The 20767-nt window shown below is 48.2% G+C and overlaps 1 protein-coding gene across 3 annotated transcripts in view; it reads left to right on the top strand.

Moving 5' to 3' along the window:
- The first annotated feature begins 715 nt into the window (after nucleotides 1-715).
- TRIM7 (tripartite motif containing 7) overlaps nucleotides 716-20767 on the top strand; it is a 28322-nt gene continuing 8270 nt past the window's right edge. For all 3 annotated transcript variants that reach the window (XM_077834234.1, XM_077834236.1, XM_077834235.1), the window contains exons 1-6: nucleotides 716-910; nucleotides 7157-7584; nucleotides 9033-9128; nucleotides 13751-13981; nucleotides 15611-15633; nucleotides 19061-19176. In XM_077834234.1, the coding sequence (XP_077690360.1) occupies nucleotides 7168-7584; nucleotides 9033-9128; nucleotides 13751-13981; nucleotides 15611-15633; nucleotides 19061-19176 (883 nt within the window). In that variant the 5' untranslated portion in view covers nucleotides 716-910; nucleotides 7157-7167. The remainder of the gene's footprint in view (nucleotides 911-7156; nucleotides 7585-9032; nucleotides 9129-13750; nucleotides 13982-15610; nucleotides 15634-19060; nucleotides 19177-20767) is intronic.

The following is a 20767-nucleotide window of genomic DNA, read 5'->3' as shown; positions in this document are numbered from 1 at the left end:
TGTAGTGTGCTGCAAAATAGGGTCTGGATCTCAGGTGCTACTGCAATATACATAATAATAATAATAATGATCATCTTTCAAGGAAGCCAGCCATGTGTATTTAAACTGCTAAATAAATCCTTCAAATGTGAAATCACTTCAGTGTTCTGTAATTCATTTTCACCCTCTGTAAAACAGGGATAACATACCTGGAGGCTAAATCCATTAATGTTTGTAGACCACGTCAGGATTCCCCATTGGAGAAGTGCCAAACATGACAGGTGGTATTGTATGAAACTGGAAGGCAAAACAGTTTAAAAATGGAAAGTCAATAAGAAAATATTTTAAACATAATCTATAGCTCGCCTGTGGAACTCAGTGCCACAGTGTCACTGAGGTCAAAAGCTTATAAAAAGGATTAGACATTTATATAGGAAATGAGACCATCCACAATTACATCAGACAAGAAAAAATTGATGGGATATAAATTCTGATTCTTTGGGGTATAAGCCATACAACTGGGAGACCTCAGGGAGAAACTTCTGTGGGCATAGTTGCCCTTTAGGGCATTACTTCCACCTTGTTCTGGGTGGAAGCGAAGACATGTTCAGGCTTAACTGCCGTGGTCTAACAGTCTGACATCCTAGCACAAGTAAAATTGTGTACGTGCAAGAAAATGCAAGTAAGCATGTCTGTGAGCAAATGAAAGTGAAAGAGGCACAAAGGCGGAAGAGAGCAGTTTGAACTAGCACAAAACAAATGGGGGAAGAGAGCTAATGGAAAACTCGGAGGCTAATCCATATGTATAAGGAGAGAGAGTAGAAAAAGTTATATATAGTTGGCATTACAAAGGATCAAGGAAGCCATGAATTGACTCATCCTGGAGGTGACTGTGGTGGTACCATCCCATTTCCCAATCTGCTTCCCACTTGTAAGTAACTGATCACTGCTTACTTAATAAAGATTTGTTTGTTCCATCTACTGGGCAGTCCTAAAGCAACTGGTCATTGTCAGAAGCAGGAGAATAACTGACGAGATGGATCATGGGTCTAACCTGGTCTGTCAATTCCTGCGCTCCTATGAAAGGTGATATCATTTGAGGTCTTGGGCACTAGGGAAGGTGCAATGTACTCCCTCAGTGGGACAATGTCTGGGCTTCCCTGCTTTGCATTCATGCCATTATAGCATTTTCAGCTCCCACCAGGCCTTAAATTCAGATGGAGCTGTCTGGAGCAGAGCTCTGGTAAATATTTTCAATCCCCTCGAATTTCTATAGCATGTTGGGGGTGGCATAAGTGGCTCTGGGAAATACTCTATAAGAATTTAAGCCCTGGTTCCCACATAAGTGAAACATCCCCTAAGGGAGGACTGATTCCCTGGGGGGGGGGGCCTTTCACAACAGGCTGCTCAGAAAGGGGTGTTCTACCCTGTACCAGGTGATTGACAAGGGCACCTCATTTTAGAAAGAGAAATCTTTAATCAGACTGGGACTTTTCAGCTTGGAAAAGAGACGACTAAGGGTGGATATGATAGAGTTCTGTAAAATCATGACAGGTGAGAAGAAAGTAAATAAGGAAGTGTTATTTACTGCTTGTAACACAAGAACTAGGGGTCACCCAATGAAATGAATAGGCAGCAGATTTAAAACAAACAAAAGGAAGTATTTCTTCACACAAAGCCCAGTCAACCTGTGGAACTCCTTGCCAGAGGATGTTGTGAAGGCCAAGACTATAACAGGGTCTAAAAAATATCTAGATAAGTTCCTGGAGGATCGGTCCAATCAATGGCTATTAGTCAGGATGGGCAGAGATGATGTCCCGAGTCACAGGCACCAACTTTTGTCAGCGCTGGTGAGTGCTCGCGCCCCTCTCCCCCCCCCGGCACCGCCCCTGCGCCACCCCAACCCCGCCCCTCCCTGTCCCTATTAGATCCCTCCCCAGATTCCCACCTCGGCCCTGCCTCCTCTCCCCTCCCTCCCAGGCTTGCCGTGCGAAACAGCTGTTTCGCAGAGCAAGCGCTGGGAGGAAGGGGGAGAAGCAGGACCCAGCAGCGCGCTCAGGGGACGAGGCGGAGTGGAGGCAGAGGTGAGCTGGGGTGGGGGGGTGGGGTGGGGAGCTGCCGGTGGATGCAGAGCACCCACCAATTTTTCCCTGTGGGTGCTCCAGCCCCAGCGCACCCACACAGTTGGCGCCTATGTCTCTAGCCTCTGTTTGCCAGAAGCTGGGAATGGGTGACAGGGGTTGGATCACTTGATGATCACCTGTTCTGTTCATTCCCTCTGGGGCACCTGGCATCGGCCACTGTCGGAAGACAGGATACTGGGCTAGATGGACCTTTGGTCTGAGCCAGTGTGGATGTTCTTATATATGTTAGAGTTGGCCCTTCTGGAATGAGCAACAAGGGAAGGGTTAAACTCATCAGCACCCCCCTCTGGATGGGGATGGAGCTGGGAGACAGGTAGGGAAAGGGAGGCGGGTTCTGGGTGTTTGATCTCTCTGCCCCAGAGGATCCCTTTCTGTCCTTCCAGCTGAGAATCTCTGCCAAGGGACAGACCAGACAAGGGGGAAGGAGGGAAGTGGAGAAAGGGGCGGGAGTGGAGAGAAAAATGCTGGGGGAAGAGGAAGACAGCATGGGTGATGGGCAGGAGTGGGGGATGGGGGAGAACAAGCAAAGGAGTGGGGGGCTGGGATGGGGGAGAGATTGTGAAGAGATGGGAAGGGAAACAGAGGAGAGGGCACTGTGTGAGGAAACAGTCTCAGTGTCACTGAGGGGTGCTCTGATGCCAGACAGGTGTCCTGAGACTTTTGAAGATGCCATAATGTCTCCTCCTCTCTATGATGCATCTGGACAGATGAATTATCTGTCAGTCTGTCTGTTTTTCTATCTGTCTTTGCATGGCACATATGGGATGAGACGATTATCCATCCATCCATCAAGGAATACAGAGTAAAAGCAACTAGCAGGGTGAAGTTTCTTGCCTTCGTTCTTGGAGAGCATGTTAAAGACAAACTATTTTAACTCCGTTCCCCAGTCCTTCACACACACATTCAAGACCTCTGCAGATACTGGTACATGGATTTTCTCACAGACCAAGAGGAAAGATGTTTATCAGGACCCCATGGGAAGTAAATCACTGACATTAATTGGATCATTCCAGCCTAAAACCCATTGCAATTTTTGCAAGCAAATTTTTTTCCTCCCCAGGAAAACTGGCCTTTCCCCTCCCCTCTAAAATGCTTTTCAGTGAATGAATTTTTTTCAAAAATGTATTTGATAAATAAAAGTGTTACAAAAATGTTCAAAAACATGACATCCATTTTTGAACACTATGAAATATAAACAACCAACATTTTGATTTTTTCATGAAAAACAATGTTTATTCAAGCCTCATGGCATCTGTGCCAAAATAAAACACATTCTGGAAGCTCTTTAGAAGTTGCTCAGTGGAAATAATATTATTTGTGGGTTTTTGGTTGTTGTTCTTTTGCCACCAGATACTGTCATTTTTTTTTTTTTTTTTTTTTTGCCAGATACCCTTTTAAATCATTATTCATGCCAAGCAGTTCTTGCAAAACTAAGGAAAGATTGGCACCTTGTGGACACACTGAAAATAGCCAGCTATAACCCATAGACTCATCAGCACAGACATATCCTCATCCTCTCTGAGGATCCAAGAGGAGAATTTAGCCCTGAGTCCATGCTGGTGCTGTTATGACCAAAATTATACAAAAGTCTGGACAGCACGTACAACCTAAATATCAGATAAGAACCTTGGGTTTGGATCTGGCTTTGTGTCCAACCTCCAGTCTGAATCTCTCTCCCATTTGTCTTCAAACTTTTAAAAAGTTTGGAATCAGATCTGGATTTCATATCCCACTGTACAGGTGTGTCCTGATCTGATGTTTTGTTTCTATCCACAGCAGATCTAAGCTTTCTGAATTCATAACCAGAGATTTGTTTCTGCTGTGAAGTTCAGATCAAATCTTTGTTCCATAACTCAGAGCCAGAATTATTTACCACTTATGGAGTTCACACCCAACTCTGGATGCAGAATTTGGCTCCGAAGTTTTGGGTTGTATCCACTAAGGTACAATAAAAGCCTTGATCTGAGTATGGAATTCAGATCTGGGTTTTTTATTTCTGTACTGCTTGTGTGACCCTTCTGCCAGTTGAAGTCAGCAGCAACAAGGGCTGGGTTCAATATCTAGGGTTCCTTGTCAACAATACGACACAAAACTGGCTTGAGCCCACACCCAGTAATCTGGGACAATTACACACCACCCCTGAGCGCCTCTGAGAGGCAATACTTCCCCTCTCGCAAGCACACAGTCCTAGTGTAGAAAAGGAACTATTAATAAAAAGGAGGGCCACAAGAAGGATTCATAAACATAAATCCATGAACAAGACACCCACCCCAGAGTATATTGGGCAGGGTCCTTTTGCCTCAGGTTCTTAAGTCCAGCAACTAAAAGTTCCTTTAATGTGCCCCTCCCTTCACCGCACCTTACTCACAGTTGCTGTCCTTGGTCAGTGCAGACCCAGAATTCAGAGGTGCATATGCAGAGCTCACCCCCAACCCCGGCTGGGGGGGAAGGGAAAAGAATGCACCTTGCGTGCTCCACCAGCTGCTCAGCACTCTGGGATGCCTTGTAATCCACTGGTGGCGGAACCTTCTCAAAAGTGGGGAGGGAGCAGGGGCCCCGCTCCCACCATGGCCCCGCCCTTCCCCTGCCCCCAGACAAGCTAGAAGCTGGAGCAGGCTGGGAGCCGCAGACCCTCCACCTGCCTGAGGTGGAGGGGGCTGAGAGCAGCCCCTGGTCCATGTCCCCAGCCTGTGGGACCCCATTGGGGATGGGGCCTCAGAGCTGCAGCCTGGCCAGGCTAAGAGCCATGTGACCAGGTAGCTGTGGGGAGCCACGGTGGACCCTCCACCTGCCCTGCATGGGGGGCAAGTATATGGGCCAGGGGATGCTCTTGGCACCTCCACCCCAGGCAGGTGGACGGTCCACAGCATGGTACCCCATGCTGCCCAACCAGGCTCCAGCTGTCAGCCTGGCTGTGGGGGACTTAGGGGGAGGCAGGCCCATGGCAAAAAGTGGGAGGGCCATGACCCCCTTTCAGTGATCCCACCACTTAATAGAGCTCTTAGTGACTTCAGCTGTTAGTGGGGGAAGCCATTATGGTAATGCACACTGTCCCACAGCAGTGATTTTAGCTCTGTTGGTGTGTTATAGGACTTTCCGTTGAGCCTTAAGCAGCTCTGTTACTACACAGCGGAAAGAGGAAAGATCAAATGATGCCTAAGATCCTTGGTCAGCACCAGTACCACCCAGTACAAGTACCTATGCCCACCCTCTTGCAATTGCACTGGGCTTCAGCACCTATGTCCCCTGCCTAGTGTGTTCAGTTTAGTTGAGGTTGAGTCCCTCAGTCAGGGTATACCAAGCACAGTTCTACTGCCCTTGATTCACACAACAACGATAACCACCCTTTAGTGCCCCTTCCCCCAATAACGAAATGACTTGTTATCCAACCCCAGCCAGAAGTGATCATTTAATAGAATCATAGAATCATAGAAGATTAGGGTTGGAAGAGACCTCAGGAGGTCATCTAGTCCAACCCCCTGCTCAAAGCAGGACCAATCCTCAACTAAACATCCCAGCCACGGCTTTGTCAAGCCGGGCCTTAAAAACCTCTAAGGATGGAGATTCCACCACCTCCCTAGGTAACCCATTCCAGTGCTTAACCACCCTCCTAGTGAAATAGTATTTCCTGATATCCAACCTAGACCTCCCCCACTGCAACTTGAGACCATTGCTCCTTCTTCTGTCATCTGCCACCACTGAGAACAGCCTAGCTCCATCCCCACTGGAACCCCTCTTCAGATAGTTGAAGGCTGCTATCAAATCCCCCCTCACTCTTCTCTTCTGCAGACTAAATAACCACAGTCCCCTCAGCCTCTCCTCGTAAATCATGTGCCCCAACCCCCTGATCATTTTCATTGCCCTCCACTGGACTTTCTCCAATTTGTCCACATCCTTTCTGTAGTGGGGTGGCCCCAAAACTGGATGCAATATTGCAGATGTGGCCTCACCAGTGCCAAATGGAGGGGAATAATCACTTCCCTCAATCTGCTGGCAATGCTCCTACGAATGCCGCTCAATATGCCATTAGCCTTCTTGGCAACAAGGGCACACTGCTGACTCATATCCAGCTTCTCATCCACTGTAATCCCCAGGTCCTTTTCTGCAGAACTGCTGCTTAGCCAGTCGCTCCCCAGCCTGTAGTGGTGCATGGGATTCTTCCGTCCTAAGTACAGGACTCTGCACTTGTCCTTGTTGAACCTCATCAGATTTCTTTTGGCCCGATCCTCCAATTTGTCTAGGTCACTCTGGACCCTATCCCTACCCTCCACTATATCTACCTCCCCACCCACCTTAGTGTCATCTGCGAACTTGCTGAGGGTGCAATCCATCCCATCATCCAAATCATTAATAAAGATGTTGAACAAAATTGGCCCTAGGACCAACCCCTGGGGCACTCTGCTTGGGCAAAGCAATCCCGTCTGCTGAGCACTGAGGCAGGGTGGGTGTGCCAATGCAAAGGAGAGCAGCTCCTGAAGTCCTCCTCCGCAGCTCATTACTAGATGACAGGGGAGAGCTCATTCAGATCCTGCTTACATTTGTCATAGCTGCAGTTCAAGAAAGCATCCTTAACCAGCAAAGCACATAAGCACTGAAGTCAATGGGTCTTAAGCAGGCACTCAAATGATATCCTGAATGGAGGCCTGTAAGAGCTATGAAGCACAGATCCAGAATTCAGCTCCAGAGTTGTGAGCTGGGCCCGCTAGGGAGCGATGACATTCAGGTCTAGATCTGGCTCTGGAATTCAGATCTGGAGTGGCATCCCATCCTCTTCCAACCTCCTATTGCTAAGAATGATCAAACCCAGATCCAGAACACGGATCTGGAGTTTGGAGGGGTTGGGCATCTCTCTGCCTATGTTTTCCATCAGAGTCTCCTCCACTGGCTGCAGCCCTGATGAGTGACTCATTACCAGTTTAAGAAATTTGACACTGCAGATATGACCCTGTGACAGCAGCTGTCTCAGAATGGGAACACCCACATCCCATTCCATGCCAAGTATTCATTAAAGTGAAATCAGTTCCTGCTCTCAGGGAAAAGAGCCATGGCTGCTGTCTTCCTCCCCGGGAACCTGCAAGACGAGGCAACTTGTTCAGTCTGCCTGGAGTTCTTCAAAGACCCCGTGTCCATAGAGTGCGGCCACAACTTCTGCCGAACCTGCATCACCAAGAGCTGGAGAGGCCTGGAGATGGATTTCCCCTGCCCTCAGTGCCGGGAGATCTTCCAGCAGAAGAACTTCAGGCCCAACAGGCAGCTAGCCAACATGTGCGAGATCATCAGCCAGTTTGCAGTACCTGGGGCGAAAGGGGCTCTGGAGGAGGGACTCTGTGAGAAACACAGGGAAGCGTTCAAACTCTTCTGCAGGGATGATCAGAGGTCGATCTGCGTGGTGTGTGACAGATCCCGGGAGCACCGGCCTCACACTGTGGTGCCCGTAGAGGAGGCTGCCCAGGAGTACAAGGTACTGTCTGTCTGTCTGTCTGTCTGTCATCAGATCTGTATGTCTATCTATATTTGTATTTAGCAAGTCTCCCTCTCCCCCTCTATCATCTACATCCCCCACTGCATCTATCTAGCTACACCAGTGGTTCTCAACCAGGAGTATACAAACCCCTGGGGGTACGCAGAGGTCTTCCAGGGGTACATCAACACATCTAGCTATTTGCCTAGTTTTACAACAGGCTACATAAAAAGCACTAGCAAAGTCAGTGCAAACTAAAATTTCCTACAGACAATGACCTGTTTATACTGCTGTATATACTGTACACTGAAATGTCAGTAAAATATTTATATTCCAGTTGATTCATTTTATAATTATATGATAAAAATGAGAAAGTCAGCAATTGTTCAGTAATAGTGAGGTCGTGACACTTCTGTATTTTAGGTCTGATTTTGTAAGCAAGTCATTTTTAAGTGAGGTGAAACTTAGGAGCTGTGCAAGACAAATCAGCCTCCTGAAAGGGGTACAGTGGTCTGGAAGGTTGAGAGTCACTGGTCTACACCACAAAAGTACACAGCAATCACCTAGTTCAGAGGTTTTCCACAGAGCACTCTTCTTTGAGGAGCTGGCAAATCATAAACTACTGGTCTCTCCATTTTCTCCAGCTGCACTAAAAGACATCTTAAAAATACACAAAATACTTTCCTAATATTACCTTTCTGTATAAGCAGTTGCTGTGGCCGCTACCCTGATGTTATCTGATGCAGATGGGGAGGGGGGATGCAGGATCATAAGTCTAGAAGACAATCTCTCTGTCAAGATGTGGTGCATACTATGGGAAAGTTGGAGAATGCTGTCTCCAGTTAGTCTCCCTTAATTATATTGAATTTAAGCCATGTGATTGAAGGAGCCTGATGCTGCAAACACTTACTGTACTTACTCAGTTGCCTTGTTAGAAAACGAAGGGTTAAATGAGAGAGAGTCTCCCAATCTATTTTTGGCAAGGGAGAATTCCCAAGGATGAATAAGGTCTTTTGCAGACACTGATTCTTCTGAGACGGGGCTAAGTTTTCTGTTTATGTCTTCAATGGTGATAATTAAAATGGAATTTACAGCTGATAAATGCAGCAATACTGTGTGTGTGAGAATGTATTAGTGCGTATGTGCGTATGAGTTTCTTCTCTGTGTTTGTGTGTTTGCCTCTTTGTGTGTGTGTGCATGCACAAAAATGACTTTGTTCCTTCTCTGTGTATGTCTGTCTGTCTGTCTGTTTGTATGTATGCATAGGTCTGCCTCTTTTTGTGTGAGAACATGATCGTTTCATTTGCATGAATGTGTTTGTGTGAGTAACGCTGAGTTTTTTCTCTTGTGTTGTCTCTGTGCACTGAGAACAAAATACACCAACACAAATAAGACCCCAACAAAAACAAATAATAATAATCAAATATAATGTTTCCTGTTGTTCCTAGGAACAAATTCAGAGCCGGTTGGATTTCCTGAAAAAAGAGAGACAAGAATTGCTGGAATTTAAATCAAAGGATGATAAGAAAAGCCAAGAGCTACTGGTGGGTGCCTGCTATTAATAACAAGATATAAATGACAGGTTTCAGAGTAGCAGCCGTGTTAGTCTGTATTCGCAAAAAGAAAAGGAGTACTTGTGGCACCTTAGAGACTAACAAATTTATTTGAGCATAAGCTTTCGTGAACTACAGCTCACTTCATCGGTGAAGTGAGCTGTAGCTCATGAAAGCTCATGCTCAAATAAATTTGTTAGTCTCTAAGGTGCCACAAGTACTCCTTTTCTTTTTAAGATATAAATGAGTTAGGAGCCTAACTCTCATTGACATTTATGTCTGCACGGTGGTAAACTTGATTCTTCTTAGTGTGTAACACTACATTCCCATCAGGGGTGCCAGAACAGGTGGGACCAGGCGGCCATGGCCCCACACTTTTTACCGGCTGTAAGGGTGAGCGACGGCGGGAGGGGGCAGAGAGGAGCGAGCAGGGGGCAGGATCTTGGGGGAAGGGGCAGTGTAAGGGCTGGGCCTTGGGAGAATTGGCGGCATGAAGGAGGGGGCTCAGGGAGAAGGGGCAGTGCAGGGGTGGAGCCTCAGAGGGTGGCGTGCGGCGGGGGTGGGGCCATGATTCAGGCATCTGTAGGCCCCCCACCTACAGGGTGCTTCTGCAGCTCCTGATTCCCATTGGGTTATTATGGAGATAGGTGTCGTAGAAATACTAAAACTGTCCTAAAATCTGATAAAGGGCTTGTGATTTTTGATGCTCCCCACCACACACTTTTTTGGTGCCCTTGCCCTATTTAAGACACCTCAGAGTCATGGAGCCCTAGATTTTAGAGGCCAGTCTGAGCTTCTGCATAACAGACCCAGAGACCCCCCACCCAGTAATTTATGCAACAAGTCCATCTTCCCAGTTCGAGCCAAAGCATGGCTTTTAGAAAGACATCAAACCTTTATTTAAAGACTTCAGGGATGGAGAATCCACCACCTCTGGTGCTTAATTTGTGCCCGTGCTGAGCCCCGGCACTTCTAGCCTTGGCAGTTCATAACCCCAGCACTTCTGGGCTTGCTGCATCAGTTATGAATGTAAGAAAATGGCTTGAGCCCTGGCACCTCTTTCATTACAAAATTAAGCACTGACCACATGCCTGTGGGAGTTGTTCCGAAGGTTAATTAGCCAGTCAAAAATGTGCCCCTCATTTCTAGTGTGAGTTAAAGGGGCTTAGTTTTCAGGGGATGTGAGCTTAGCACTTTCTGAAATCCTGGACATTTTGTGGTGCCTCAAACTGGGCCCTTAAAAATGGAAACCCCACAAAATCATCGATCACATTTGAGAATTAGGTCAGCAGCAACAACAGAGAGATTTTCCAGTGCAAAAGTAAGGTAGCTCTTGTCTAGTCAAAGTGCAACACAACTACATAGCAAGCAGTGCAAAATGCTATTTAAGTCAACATTTATTGACTGCTGGCTCTGACCTCCCGCTGGATCACCAGCTGTTGTCTCAGTAGAAGGAAAGGGGAGCTGTTTATAACTTGAGACGCTCCTCTGGTGCTGAGCAAATACAGAGCGTTGAAACTGCGTAACTTGGATGTGAGCTATGCAAATTGCCACAGGGCTGGATCAAGCCCCATGTTCCCATTCCTCTGTCACTGGTCATGCCCCACTGAGCCTCATATATCCTAATCATCCTCAGAGACCTCGAGTACCATGCAAACTTCTACACAGATTTACACAGTTTCCCGTGCTTAGTATCATATCAGCCTGCATAATTCAAGACTGAGGGGGAACGGAGGATGTCACAAGGGAGCGGAACATAAATGCTTGATTTAGAGAAAATAAACAAGGGGGGGGGGAAATCCAGATTTAACTCAGGAAATTCATGCAACCCAAATCGAGGAGAAAGGAGAGAAAGAACCCAGGGGAAGTTTTTGACCATACATTGCATTAGAGCAATACATTTCATTCCCTATCCTCTGCTGCTATCTAGTGCTGCTATCTAGTGCTCATTTCATGTAATTCCTTCAAAGCTAAAGTTTGTTCCCCTTCCCCCTTCTGTTTATTATCTTGCTATTATTAATTTTTGATTATTATTATTATTACAGTTCCTCGGAGCCCCGGTCATGGACCAAGACCTCATTGTGCTAGGCACTGTACTAACACACAATAAAAAGTCCCTGCCCCAGGAGTACTTTCTCCCTGCCAGTCAAACAGTACTGTAGTGACTTAAGTGTAGACATTAGCGTTAGCGTGCAGACTAGAAGTAATCTGGGACAGCCACAGGGCTGGCAGGGGAGAGGCTGAAAGGCAGAATTCTGCCATTCATTGGTTGATAGCCTGGAATGGGAATGACAGCAGCCAGTCAGGTAAAGTTATTCCCAGCTGAACCTGGGCCATGACTGCCTACCAGTTTACGCTAGAACGCAGCTCAAAAATAGCACTTCCAAGTTGTCTGAAAGTTTTTGGTGTCCCCCCAGGCCATTCAGGTAAAAGGGAGAGTATTGCACACTAAAAACGGTGAGAGTCATGATAGAATCATGAGAGCTGGCAACACTGGTTAATAATTCTGATGACATTTCACCCCTAGCCAAAGGCCAGGCTGGCGGATGGTTAGATAACTGTCCCAGCAATCATTTTTGTGCCCTGTGGCCGGGGACACCTAACCTCACTTGTCTAACCAGTTTGCCTGGTCTTTTTCCTGGCTTTCTGTGTGACTGGATATCCCAGAGCGCATTGTTCCATACCGTGCTAGCATCTAAGCACTTTATCCCCTGCTGAGTCACATATATTTTGTCCAGACTACACCAATACAAGCACAGCCATGCCGTGTGATGGCTGTGTGTGCACAAATGCATTTCAATCCCAGTGGTGTGGTGATTAAACCACCATGTGCACACAACCAGCAGCCACAGGCATAGGCACCGACTCCACGGGTGCTCCAGGGGGAGGAGTGGGGATGGGGCCCGCTCGGGGGAGGGGGTGGAACTGGGGAGGAAGAGGCAGGGTTGGGGTAGGGTTTGGGGAAGGGGTATAGTGTGGGCAGGGCCTGGGGCTGAGCGGGGATTCAGCAACCCCAAGGATAGGAGGAAGGTGGCACCTGTGGCCACAGGCCCTAGTCTTTGCACTGTCTCCACAGGCCCCACCAACATCTGTAAAGCCATCACCACACATCCCTTCTCAAAACTCCCCTCTTCTAGGACGCGTATGGAAAGGCACACCCTTGCTGCGATCACTACCACATTTGTCACCCTGTTGCTCCCTCCCCACTTGATGGTCTCATCGATCCGCCTCTTCCATTTTGCCTCTTAGGGCACGTCTACACTACAAAATGAAGTCGTCCGAACTTATGTGAGCGTACAATCGCTGCAGTAATTACATCACTTGGGTGTATTTACACTCTGCTCCTTGTGTCGGTGGTGCACGTCCTCACCGGGAGTGCTTACACTGATTGTACTGTCACTGTGGAGCGGCTTCTGAAGGCCAGTAACAGTTGATGTAAGCAACGTAGTGTCTACACTGACACTGCGTTAACCTAACTTCATCCACATTGACTCGATGCCTCTTGTGGAGGAGGAGTTATTAAGTCGGTGTAATGGGTGAGTTAAGTCGGCGGAAGCGAAATTTTAGTGTAGACACTGACAGAGCTGGGTCGACGTAAGCTACCTTGCAGTGACCTAACGCTGTAGTGGAGACCATGGCTTAGTTTGTAAGCTCTTTGGGCCTTGAAATGCACCCTCAATATATAAATGATATAGTCAATATGTAGTTAGTTGGTTGGAACTGGGTTAAATGAGAGTGTAACTAACTGGTTGTGTGAATTTGCTTATAGTTCAGAGAGGGCATAAGGTGGAAATTCACCCATTTTCTTCACAAGTTAATTGGCAATCTAAGGTTCTTATCAGCCCACCATTACCATAATATCTAAGCACCTCACAGTCTTTAATGTTTTCATCCTCACAGCACTCCTGTGAGGCAGGGCTGGTCTACTACCCCCATTTTACAGATGGCGAACAGAGCCTGAGCCAAAGCCCACTGAAGTGCAGGGAAAGACTCCCATTGACTTTAACGGGTTTAGGGTCAGGAGCGCTGGAAGCTTCCTAGAAGTGTGGGTGGGGGGAGGCCACCGGCACCTGAACCATAGCCCTGCCCCTCACTCTGCCTCTTCCCCAGGCCCTGCCTCTGTGCCGCCTCTCCCCCCAGAGGCCCCACCCCCACACCGCCTCTTCTCCCTGAGGCCCTGCCCTGTGACATCTCTTCCACCCAAGTCCCCGCCCTTGTGCCACCTCATCCTCTTGAAATCCCACCCCCTGCTTGCTCCTCTCTGCCCCCTCCCCCCATCGCTTGCCCTTAAGGCAGGTAAAAAGTGGGAGGGCTAGCTTATTTATTTAAGATATGCTCTTCTTCAAAAGGAACTCTTTTTGGGGGGTGAGTTCTAAATCCTGTGTTATTCAGGAGGTCACATTAGATTATCTCAGCAGTCCCTTCTGGCACCGGAATCTACGGAAATTTGGGGGTTTTGGTTGAATTGGTATTCATCAGTGGAAACCTGTTTCAGCAAAAAATTCTGGCTAGCTCTATTCACTACCTCATGCTGCCATTGCATTCAGCGATGTACAATCCATCAAATGAGTTTACTGACCTGCTCTCTACCTGATCATTTATTTTTGTTGAAGAAAACTATAGAGTTGGAGCGGCAGATGCTCATCTCTGAATTCGAGGGTCTGCGCCAGTTTCTGCATGACCAGGAGCATCTCCTTCTGGGCCAGCTGGAGAAGATGGAGAAGGGAATCGCCAAGAAGCAGAATGAGAACCTCACCGAGCTCTCTAAAGAGATTTCACTCCTCAACCAACTGATAACAGACTTGAAAGAGAAAATCCAACAGCCAGTGCTTGAGTTGCTCAAGGTAAGGCTGGGGCCATGAGCTCTTGGACATGGAAGGAGAAGGCCTTTACCCATCAGCATCACAAAAATAAGACACTTGAATAATGGTGGCCATTTCCCCCCAGAAAATACATACATAAATAAAAATGAATGGCCGGGTGTGGGGCGTGGATGGGAATTTTGATTTGAAAAATGTCCAACCAGCTCTACTTCTGAATGATGGCTGCATTCAAAGCTATTAGGATTGGTACACAAAAGAGAGTGCACCATGGGGGAATTCATCCCCACCGCTCCATGTTATTTCTTTTAGCCCAAGCAGCTAGCTAAAACATTTGTGGCTTTGTGGGTCGTTCCAGCTGGGAGGAGAAATTGGGGGTGGAGTCAGAGACCTTTCATGCAATCTAGTTCATTTACAAGTCCTGAACACAGGAGGATCCAAACAATAGAAGACCGTATCTTTACTCATATCTCCAAGCCTCTTCTAGCAAGTACCACATCGTGATTGTCCAGGGTGTATTTGTACATCTCTTCCAGCCTGTTCCGGTGTGATTCACCCACACACCCTCACCCAGTAACCAGCCCATATAGTTCTAATTCCTGGGCAAACTTGCATATCCCTATGTTGTAGGTGGGGGCTGCAATAAACAAGCTTAAGTGTTTTCTGCAGGTATCTGACATTCTCTCCCTAGCTCCTCAATGACATTTTGCCCAAACCACAACCCTCCACTGAAGCAGTGGTATCTTGTGTTGGGCTCTCTGCACAAGGGTCCATTTCATCCATGGGGCCAAATCCTCAGCTGGTTGAAAATAAACACAGATCCATTGAAGTCACCTGTGCTGATATACGCACAGGATGGGTATCTGGCCCCCAGCTCTTGTAAAATGTAAGGAACGAGGGGGCTGTCTTATCTGGAATTATCAACGTGGGCAATGTCAGTGTAGGCATAGGCACTGGCTCCGAGGGTGCTCCGGGGCTCAACAACCCATGGGGAAAAAATAGGGGGTGCTCAGAACCCATGGACCATGGCCCCACCAGCGCTCGGCCTCTTCTCAGGTGGCCCTGCCTGTGCTGCATCTCTTCCCCTGAAGGCCCCTCTCCTCCTCACTCACCCTTAAGGGAGGAGGGGGCAGAAAGGAGCGAAGAACAGTGCAGGCACTTGGGCGAGGGGTGGGGAGGAGCGAGTGGCGAGCTGGTGGGGGAGGGAGTGTCAGGGGAGGGGGTGAAGAGGAGCAGGTGGGAGGCACTCAGGGGAGGGGGCAGAGAAGAGCGAGTGGCGGGCAGGCGGGTGAGGGCAGCCTTGGGGGAGGGGAAAGAGTGGGGGGTGGAAGAGACGGAGTGGGGGTGTGGCTTTGGGGGAAGAGGCCGAGCAAGAGTGGAGACTCGGGGCAGAGCAAGGGTGGAGCACCCACCAGCAAAAAGAAAGTCAGCGCCAGAATGTAGGGACTTGATTTGGGCCCTGACGGAGATTGAACCATGGTCTTTCAAAGCTAAAAGCACGAGTTTGAAGTCAAGGATAAGGACTCATACGTAGCAGTGCTCATAGACTTGTATTTGGTGGGTAGGCCACAGAGCGGGTGGGCATGAAGAACACACCCTGTCCAGTGAGTGACATGAATGCAAGGGAGTATCTCTTTCTTTCCCCCCTTCTAGGATGTGACGAGCATCTTGAACAGGTACGGAGCCACGTTTTTACCCTCCCTCATGCTTGTCTCACGAGTGCTGCTAAACGGTCAGTATTAGCCCTTCAGAGATAATCAGGGACACTTGGGCACGCTGGGACAGAAAGAGCACCAGCTGCTCCACGCATACCCTGGGCTCCTTCTAGCTTCTTCTGTGGAAATTTAGAAATGCTCAGAAACTCTCAGATTTCCTTTTCCTACCAGGGAGCTCAGTCAAGTACCAGATTGAAAGCTGTAGGGACTGGAGTCCTTCTTTTATTTATCTGTGTAACATGCAACTCACTCTTTACGTATCCCCCGAGCACCATTTATGGCAGTGATTCCCAACCTGTGGGGCGTGGAGGAACGTTTCGGCGGCAGCAACGGGGAGGGAGCACCACCCAATCCCGCTCCACCCCCAGCTCTGCTAAAGCCCCATTCCCAACCCCAGCCCTGCCCCCAGCCATTCCCAGCCCCAGACCTGCCCCCAGTTGTGGCCCCAGCCTCTGCCCCCTCACCCCTGTTCACATCCCCCACTCCGCTGGAAGCTGTGGCCCTGCTCCCAGCCTTGAAAAGTTTGAGGACCACTGATTTAAACCCTTAGGATGAAATTCAGCTTGGCACAGTGGCTCAGACATGGCATGGCGCACCACCACTTAAGCCCCACTTATAGTCTGATCCAAGGCCCTTTGAGGTCGTTGGGCATCTTTACAGTGACTTCAATGGCCTTTCTCTCAAGACCTTGATGTGGGACTCCAGTGTTGCATAGTTCTATGAACAGGCCCTCAGAGTCAGTGACGGCCTTCCCCACCAAGGTAAAATAACCCTGCCCTGAAGTATGGCACAATGGCCAGGACACTAGTGGAGGACTTTGAAATTCTGGGGTTAAGTCCTTGCTCTATCAGACACTTCTTGGGAGATATCAGACAAGTCTCTTAGGGTACATCCACATGGCAAAGAAAAATCTACGGCTGCCCCATGCCAGCTGATTCGAGCTCAAAGGAGTTGCGTGTCTTGCCTGTTGTCTTGCTTGTTGTTTATAGGAGGCAGTTTGGCCTAGTGATCTGAGCATTAGATGGGGCTTCAGCAAACATGCCAGAAATTGGGCTTGTTTTTGGCTTAATTGGCTTGTGAGTTGCTTGTTGGCTAGTTTTTGGCTTGTAGCTTGTTGTAGCTTGTTGCTTCTTTCTTTTTATTGGCTCCCAGCAAACAGGGGCAAGGGGGGCAAGCAGGGGCAAGGGGCAAGCAGAGGCAAGGTGGGGGAGAGTCAGAGGTGCACAGCGGGCCCACCACAGTCCCAGACTGCATGTCAGAGGATATAGTCACATAGGGTGTTGGGGTTCTTAGGGATTGGCTTGTTTTGGCCTTGTTTTTAAATGGGATTAGCTTGATTTTTGGCGTATTGTGAAAGTTGGGGTGCTTATTTACCATGTGAAAGTTGGCAACTGTGGGCTTCAGAAGATGTGGGTTCTATTCCTGGCTGTGCCAGTGACTGCAGGGGGGATGATAGGCAAGTCACTTCCCTTATTTGAGCCTCAGTTTCCCGCTCTGTGAATGGGGATCATGATACCGACCTCCTTTGAAGTCTGCTGATGAGAAGAGCTAGGTATAATTAAAAGTAGGGGACAGCTCCCCTGCTCTCTGGCTTGGGTCAGCAGTCCACTCCCCTCCTCTTTGGCTGGCATGGGGAAATCTCCCTCTCCTGTTTCAATCTGTTTTATACAGTGCCCAAGAAGGTCCCACTCAAAGGGTGAGAAGAAGGGTTGGTCTCCTTGGGCAGTTTGGTCCTTTAGCTCTGGGCTGAGTCCTCCAGTTGTGGTGATAAATAATTAAAAACAAACCACAATATTAACAGAAAGGGCTTGAGTGTCTTCTCCCCGCAGGCATATCCTCACATCCACCTGGAAGAGCGGGGAGTCACCTATCTCTGCAGCATTGTACATGCTTCTCCTGGCCCCCTGGGTGGTGGGGATCTGTCCGTGACGAGCTGATGGGATGAGGATAGGGTAGGGCACTGATTCAATGCCCAGTTAAGTTAATTGGATTCTTTCCATTGACATCAATGGATCACATCCAAGCAGCAGAGAGGATGTGAGGACAGGTGTGCTAAATCCATGGTTTACTACACATGCTCCCCTGAGAAATAAGTGAGATAGATAGAGTGTGTGGGGATAAATAGATCTTGACGAATACTATACATTAAGAAAAGGAGTACTTGTGGCACCTTAGAGACTAACAAATTTATTTGAGCATGAGCTTTCGTGAGCTACAGCTCACTTCATCGGATGCATACCGTGGAAACTGCAGCAGACTTTATATATACACAGAGAATATGAAACAATACCTCCTCCCACCCCACTGTCCTGCTGGTAATAGCTTATCTAAAGTGATCATCAGGTTAGGCCATTTCCAGCACAAATCCAGGTTTTCTCACCCTCCACCCCCCCGACACAAATTCACTCTCCTGCTGGTGATAGCCCATCCAAAGTGACAACTCTTTACACAATGTGCATGATAATCAAGTTGGGCCATTTCCTGCACAAATCTAGGTTCTCTCACTCCCTCACCCCCCTCCAAAAACCCACCCCCATACACACACAAACTCACTCTCCTGCTGGTAAGTTTAATTTAAACTTGGAGAGTGGTCAGTTTGGATGAGCTATTACCAGCAGGAGAGTGAGTTTGTGTGTGTATGGGGGTGGGTTTTTGGAGGGGGGTGAGGGAGTGAGAGAACCTGGATTTGTGCAGGAAATGGCCCAACTTGATTATCATGCACATTGTGTAAAGAGTTGTCACTTTGGATGGGCTATCACCAGCAGGAGAGTGAATTTGTGTGGGGGGGTGGAGGGTGAGAAAACCTGCATTTGTGCTGGAAATGGCCTAACCTGATGATCACTTTAGATAAGCTATTACCAGCAGGACAGTGGGGTGGGAGGAGGTATTGTTTCATATTCTCTGTGTATATATAAAGTCTGCTGCAGTTTCCACGGTATGCATCCGATGAAGTGAGCTGTAGCTCACGAAAGCTCATGCTCAAATAAATTGGTTAGTCTCTAAGGTGCCACAAGTACTCCTTTTCTTTTTGCGAATACAGACTAACACGGCTGTTACTCTGAAAACTATACATTAAATTCATTATTTGCAGAATATTGTCATTTTTTTTCAGTGAACATATTCAGCTAGCACTATAGCTGAAGAAATACTATTAACCAACACCACTTCAGTCTGACTAGCCCAGTTTTGTGGTGGAAGACATAAGTGGGCTGAAAATTTGTGCTGGCCCTTCTGCCTGGGGGGTACGGGTGTGTGTGTGTGTGTATGTGAATTTCACTCTCAAGCGCTAACACAAAACAAATTGGATACTTTGGTGAATATTTGTGAGCATTGGAGCAGCTCTATAGCTCATCATCATAACATAGAACAATTTCCATTTTTTCTTCAGAAGCAAGGGTCTGAAGTTTCAGAAGCCGGTTCCTGTCTCTTCTGATATGAAAAGCTCTGTCAGCAATTTCTCTCTCAAGACTGTTGTCCTCAAGGCAGTGTTAAAGAAATTCAAAGGTGAGTGGAAGCAAAACCTCTAGTTTAAAATATACTTGGCCTTCAGTAATGTTTTCTATGGATTTTAGTGCTAAAGAGGTCCCTGATATGTTCAGTGCCCAAGGGAAAAGATAATGATTCTTTGTGCATGTCTTGTTTAGCCTTTGTTAACAGATCATTGCACCAACTAAGAAGAGCCAGTAGATGGTGCTAAGAGATTTCAAAAGCATGAGAAATGAGTGAAACTAAAAACAACAGGGCCTTTCTTAGATGAAAATCCCATGAGATGAAATCACTCCTGAACAGAGAGCCTTTGCCATGGGAGCCCGGTTTTGAGGTTTTAAGTGTTGCCTAGACCTCTGCAGAAGGGGGATTTTCACCTACTGACTTCAGTGGACAATTTGCTTGACTAAGATCCAAAAATAAGAACAAGGCCCAATCACATTAGACAAGCTCTGCAGAGCTCTGTGACTGCAGACAGACCCATGGGACAGAATTTGAGAGAGCCATTAAACATTAAGGCCAGTCAAGAAGTGACTGGCAATGATAATGTTTACAATGATTTTTCACTCATTATTGACATTCAAAAACAGTCTGTTAGCTAAGGGTGAATTCGCTGGGTATTCAGGCTCTCCTCAAGTGAAAAGCAACGAGGTGGAGTTCCCAAGGTTGCCAACGCTTGCCATTTTTATCACCAGTCTGCTGACACTGCGCATTGTGCTCAAAGCCCCACCTTCCCAGAATCAAGCTACTTCACGAGGATCTCCGCTGTCATATTTTTAAAAAGGAAGTTTCTAGGCCATGTGGTTGCACAGAAAAACTTGAGAACATGGCCCGAGAGTGTAGCTTAACGTCTCAGAAACCAGACAGCGCAGAAAAATAAGAAGAAAAGTATTAATATTTTAAGCCAATCTCATGACTTTTGGGGGGCGGTGACTCATGACTTTTGAGCGCGAGGGATTGGCCATTCTGGGCGGCATGTATAAGAGGCCAGGGGAGGCTAAGCCTCCCAAAAAATGGCCAGCCATGCAGGGTGGAACTGCCGCGGGTGTGTTGCAGATCACCCCTCTGGAGCCACGCCAGCCAGTCGCCGCATTTGGAGCGCCGGAAGTGAAACTCCATAGAAGTGGGGGATGGGTCCCTGGCTCCTCCCCACCCCCACTCTGCCTCTTTCCCCAAGGTTCTGCCCCCCCCGCACCTCTTCCCCTGAGGCCTCCCTCTACCCACTTCTCACTTCTCCCCACCTTCTCCCACTCTGTTGCTCGCTTAGGGCAGGAAAAAATGATGGGGGTTTGGCCCCATGACCCCCTGGTGGCTTTTGTGGGAAGGAGGAGGGCAGAAAGGATCGAGCGGCAGGTGAGAGGGCCCTAGGGGTGGAGAGGCATGAGTGGTGGGCGGGAGGGGGGGCGGGGGTGTCTCGGGGGAGGGGGCGGAGAGGTGCTAGCAGGGGACGAGGAGGGCTTTGAGAGAAGGGGCTGAGCGGGATCGGGGCCTGGGGCGGAGTGGGGGTGGAGCGCAGGAGGGACCTCGGGGGGAGGAGGCTGAGCGGAGGTGGGCGGAGCCACGGTCCGGGCTCACTCATGCCCAGACTCTTCAAACGTAGGAGTCACGC

The sequence above is a fragment of the Eretmochelys imbricata genome, chromosome 14 (assembly GCF_965152235.1).
Source record: "Eretmochelys imbricata isolate rEreImb1 chromosome 14, rEreImb1.hap1, whole genome shotgun sequence".
Classification (NCBI taxonomy): Eukaryota; Metazoa; Chordata; order Testudines; family Cheloniidae; genus Eretmochelys; species Eretmochelys imbricata.
Note: the sequence above shows the minus strand (reverse complement) of the source record. Positions and strands in the feature narration are given on the sequence as shown.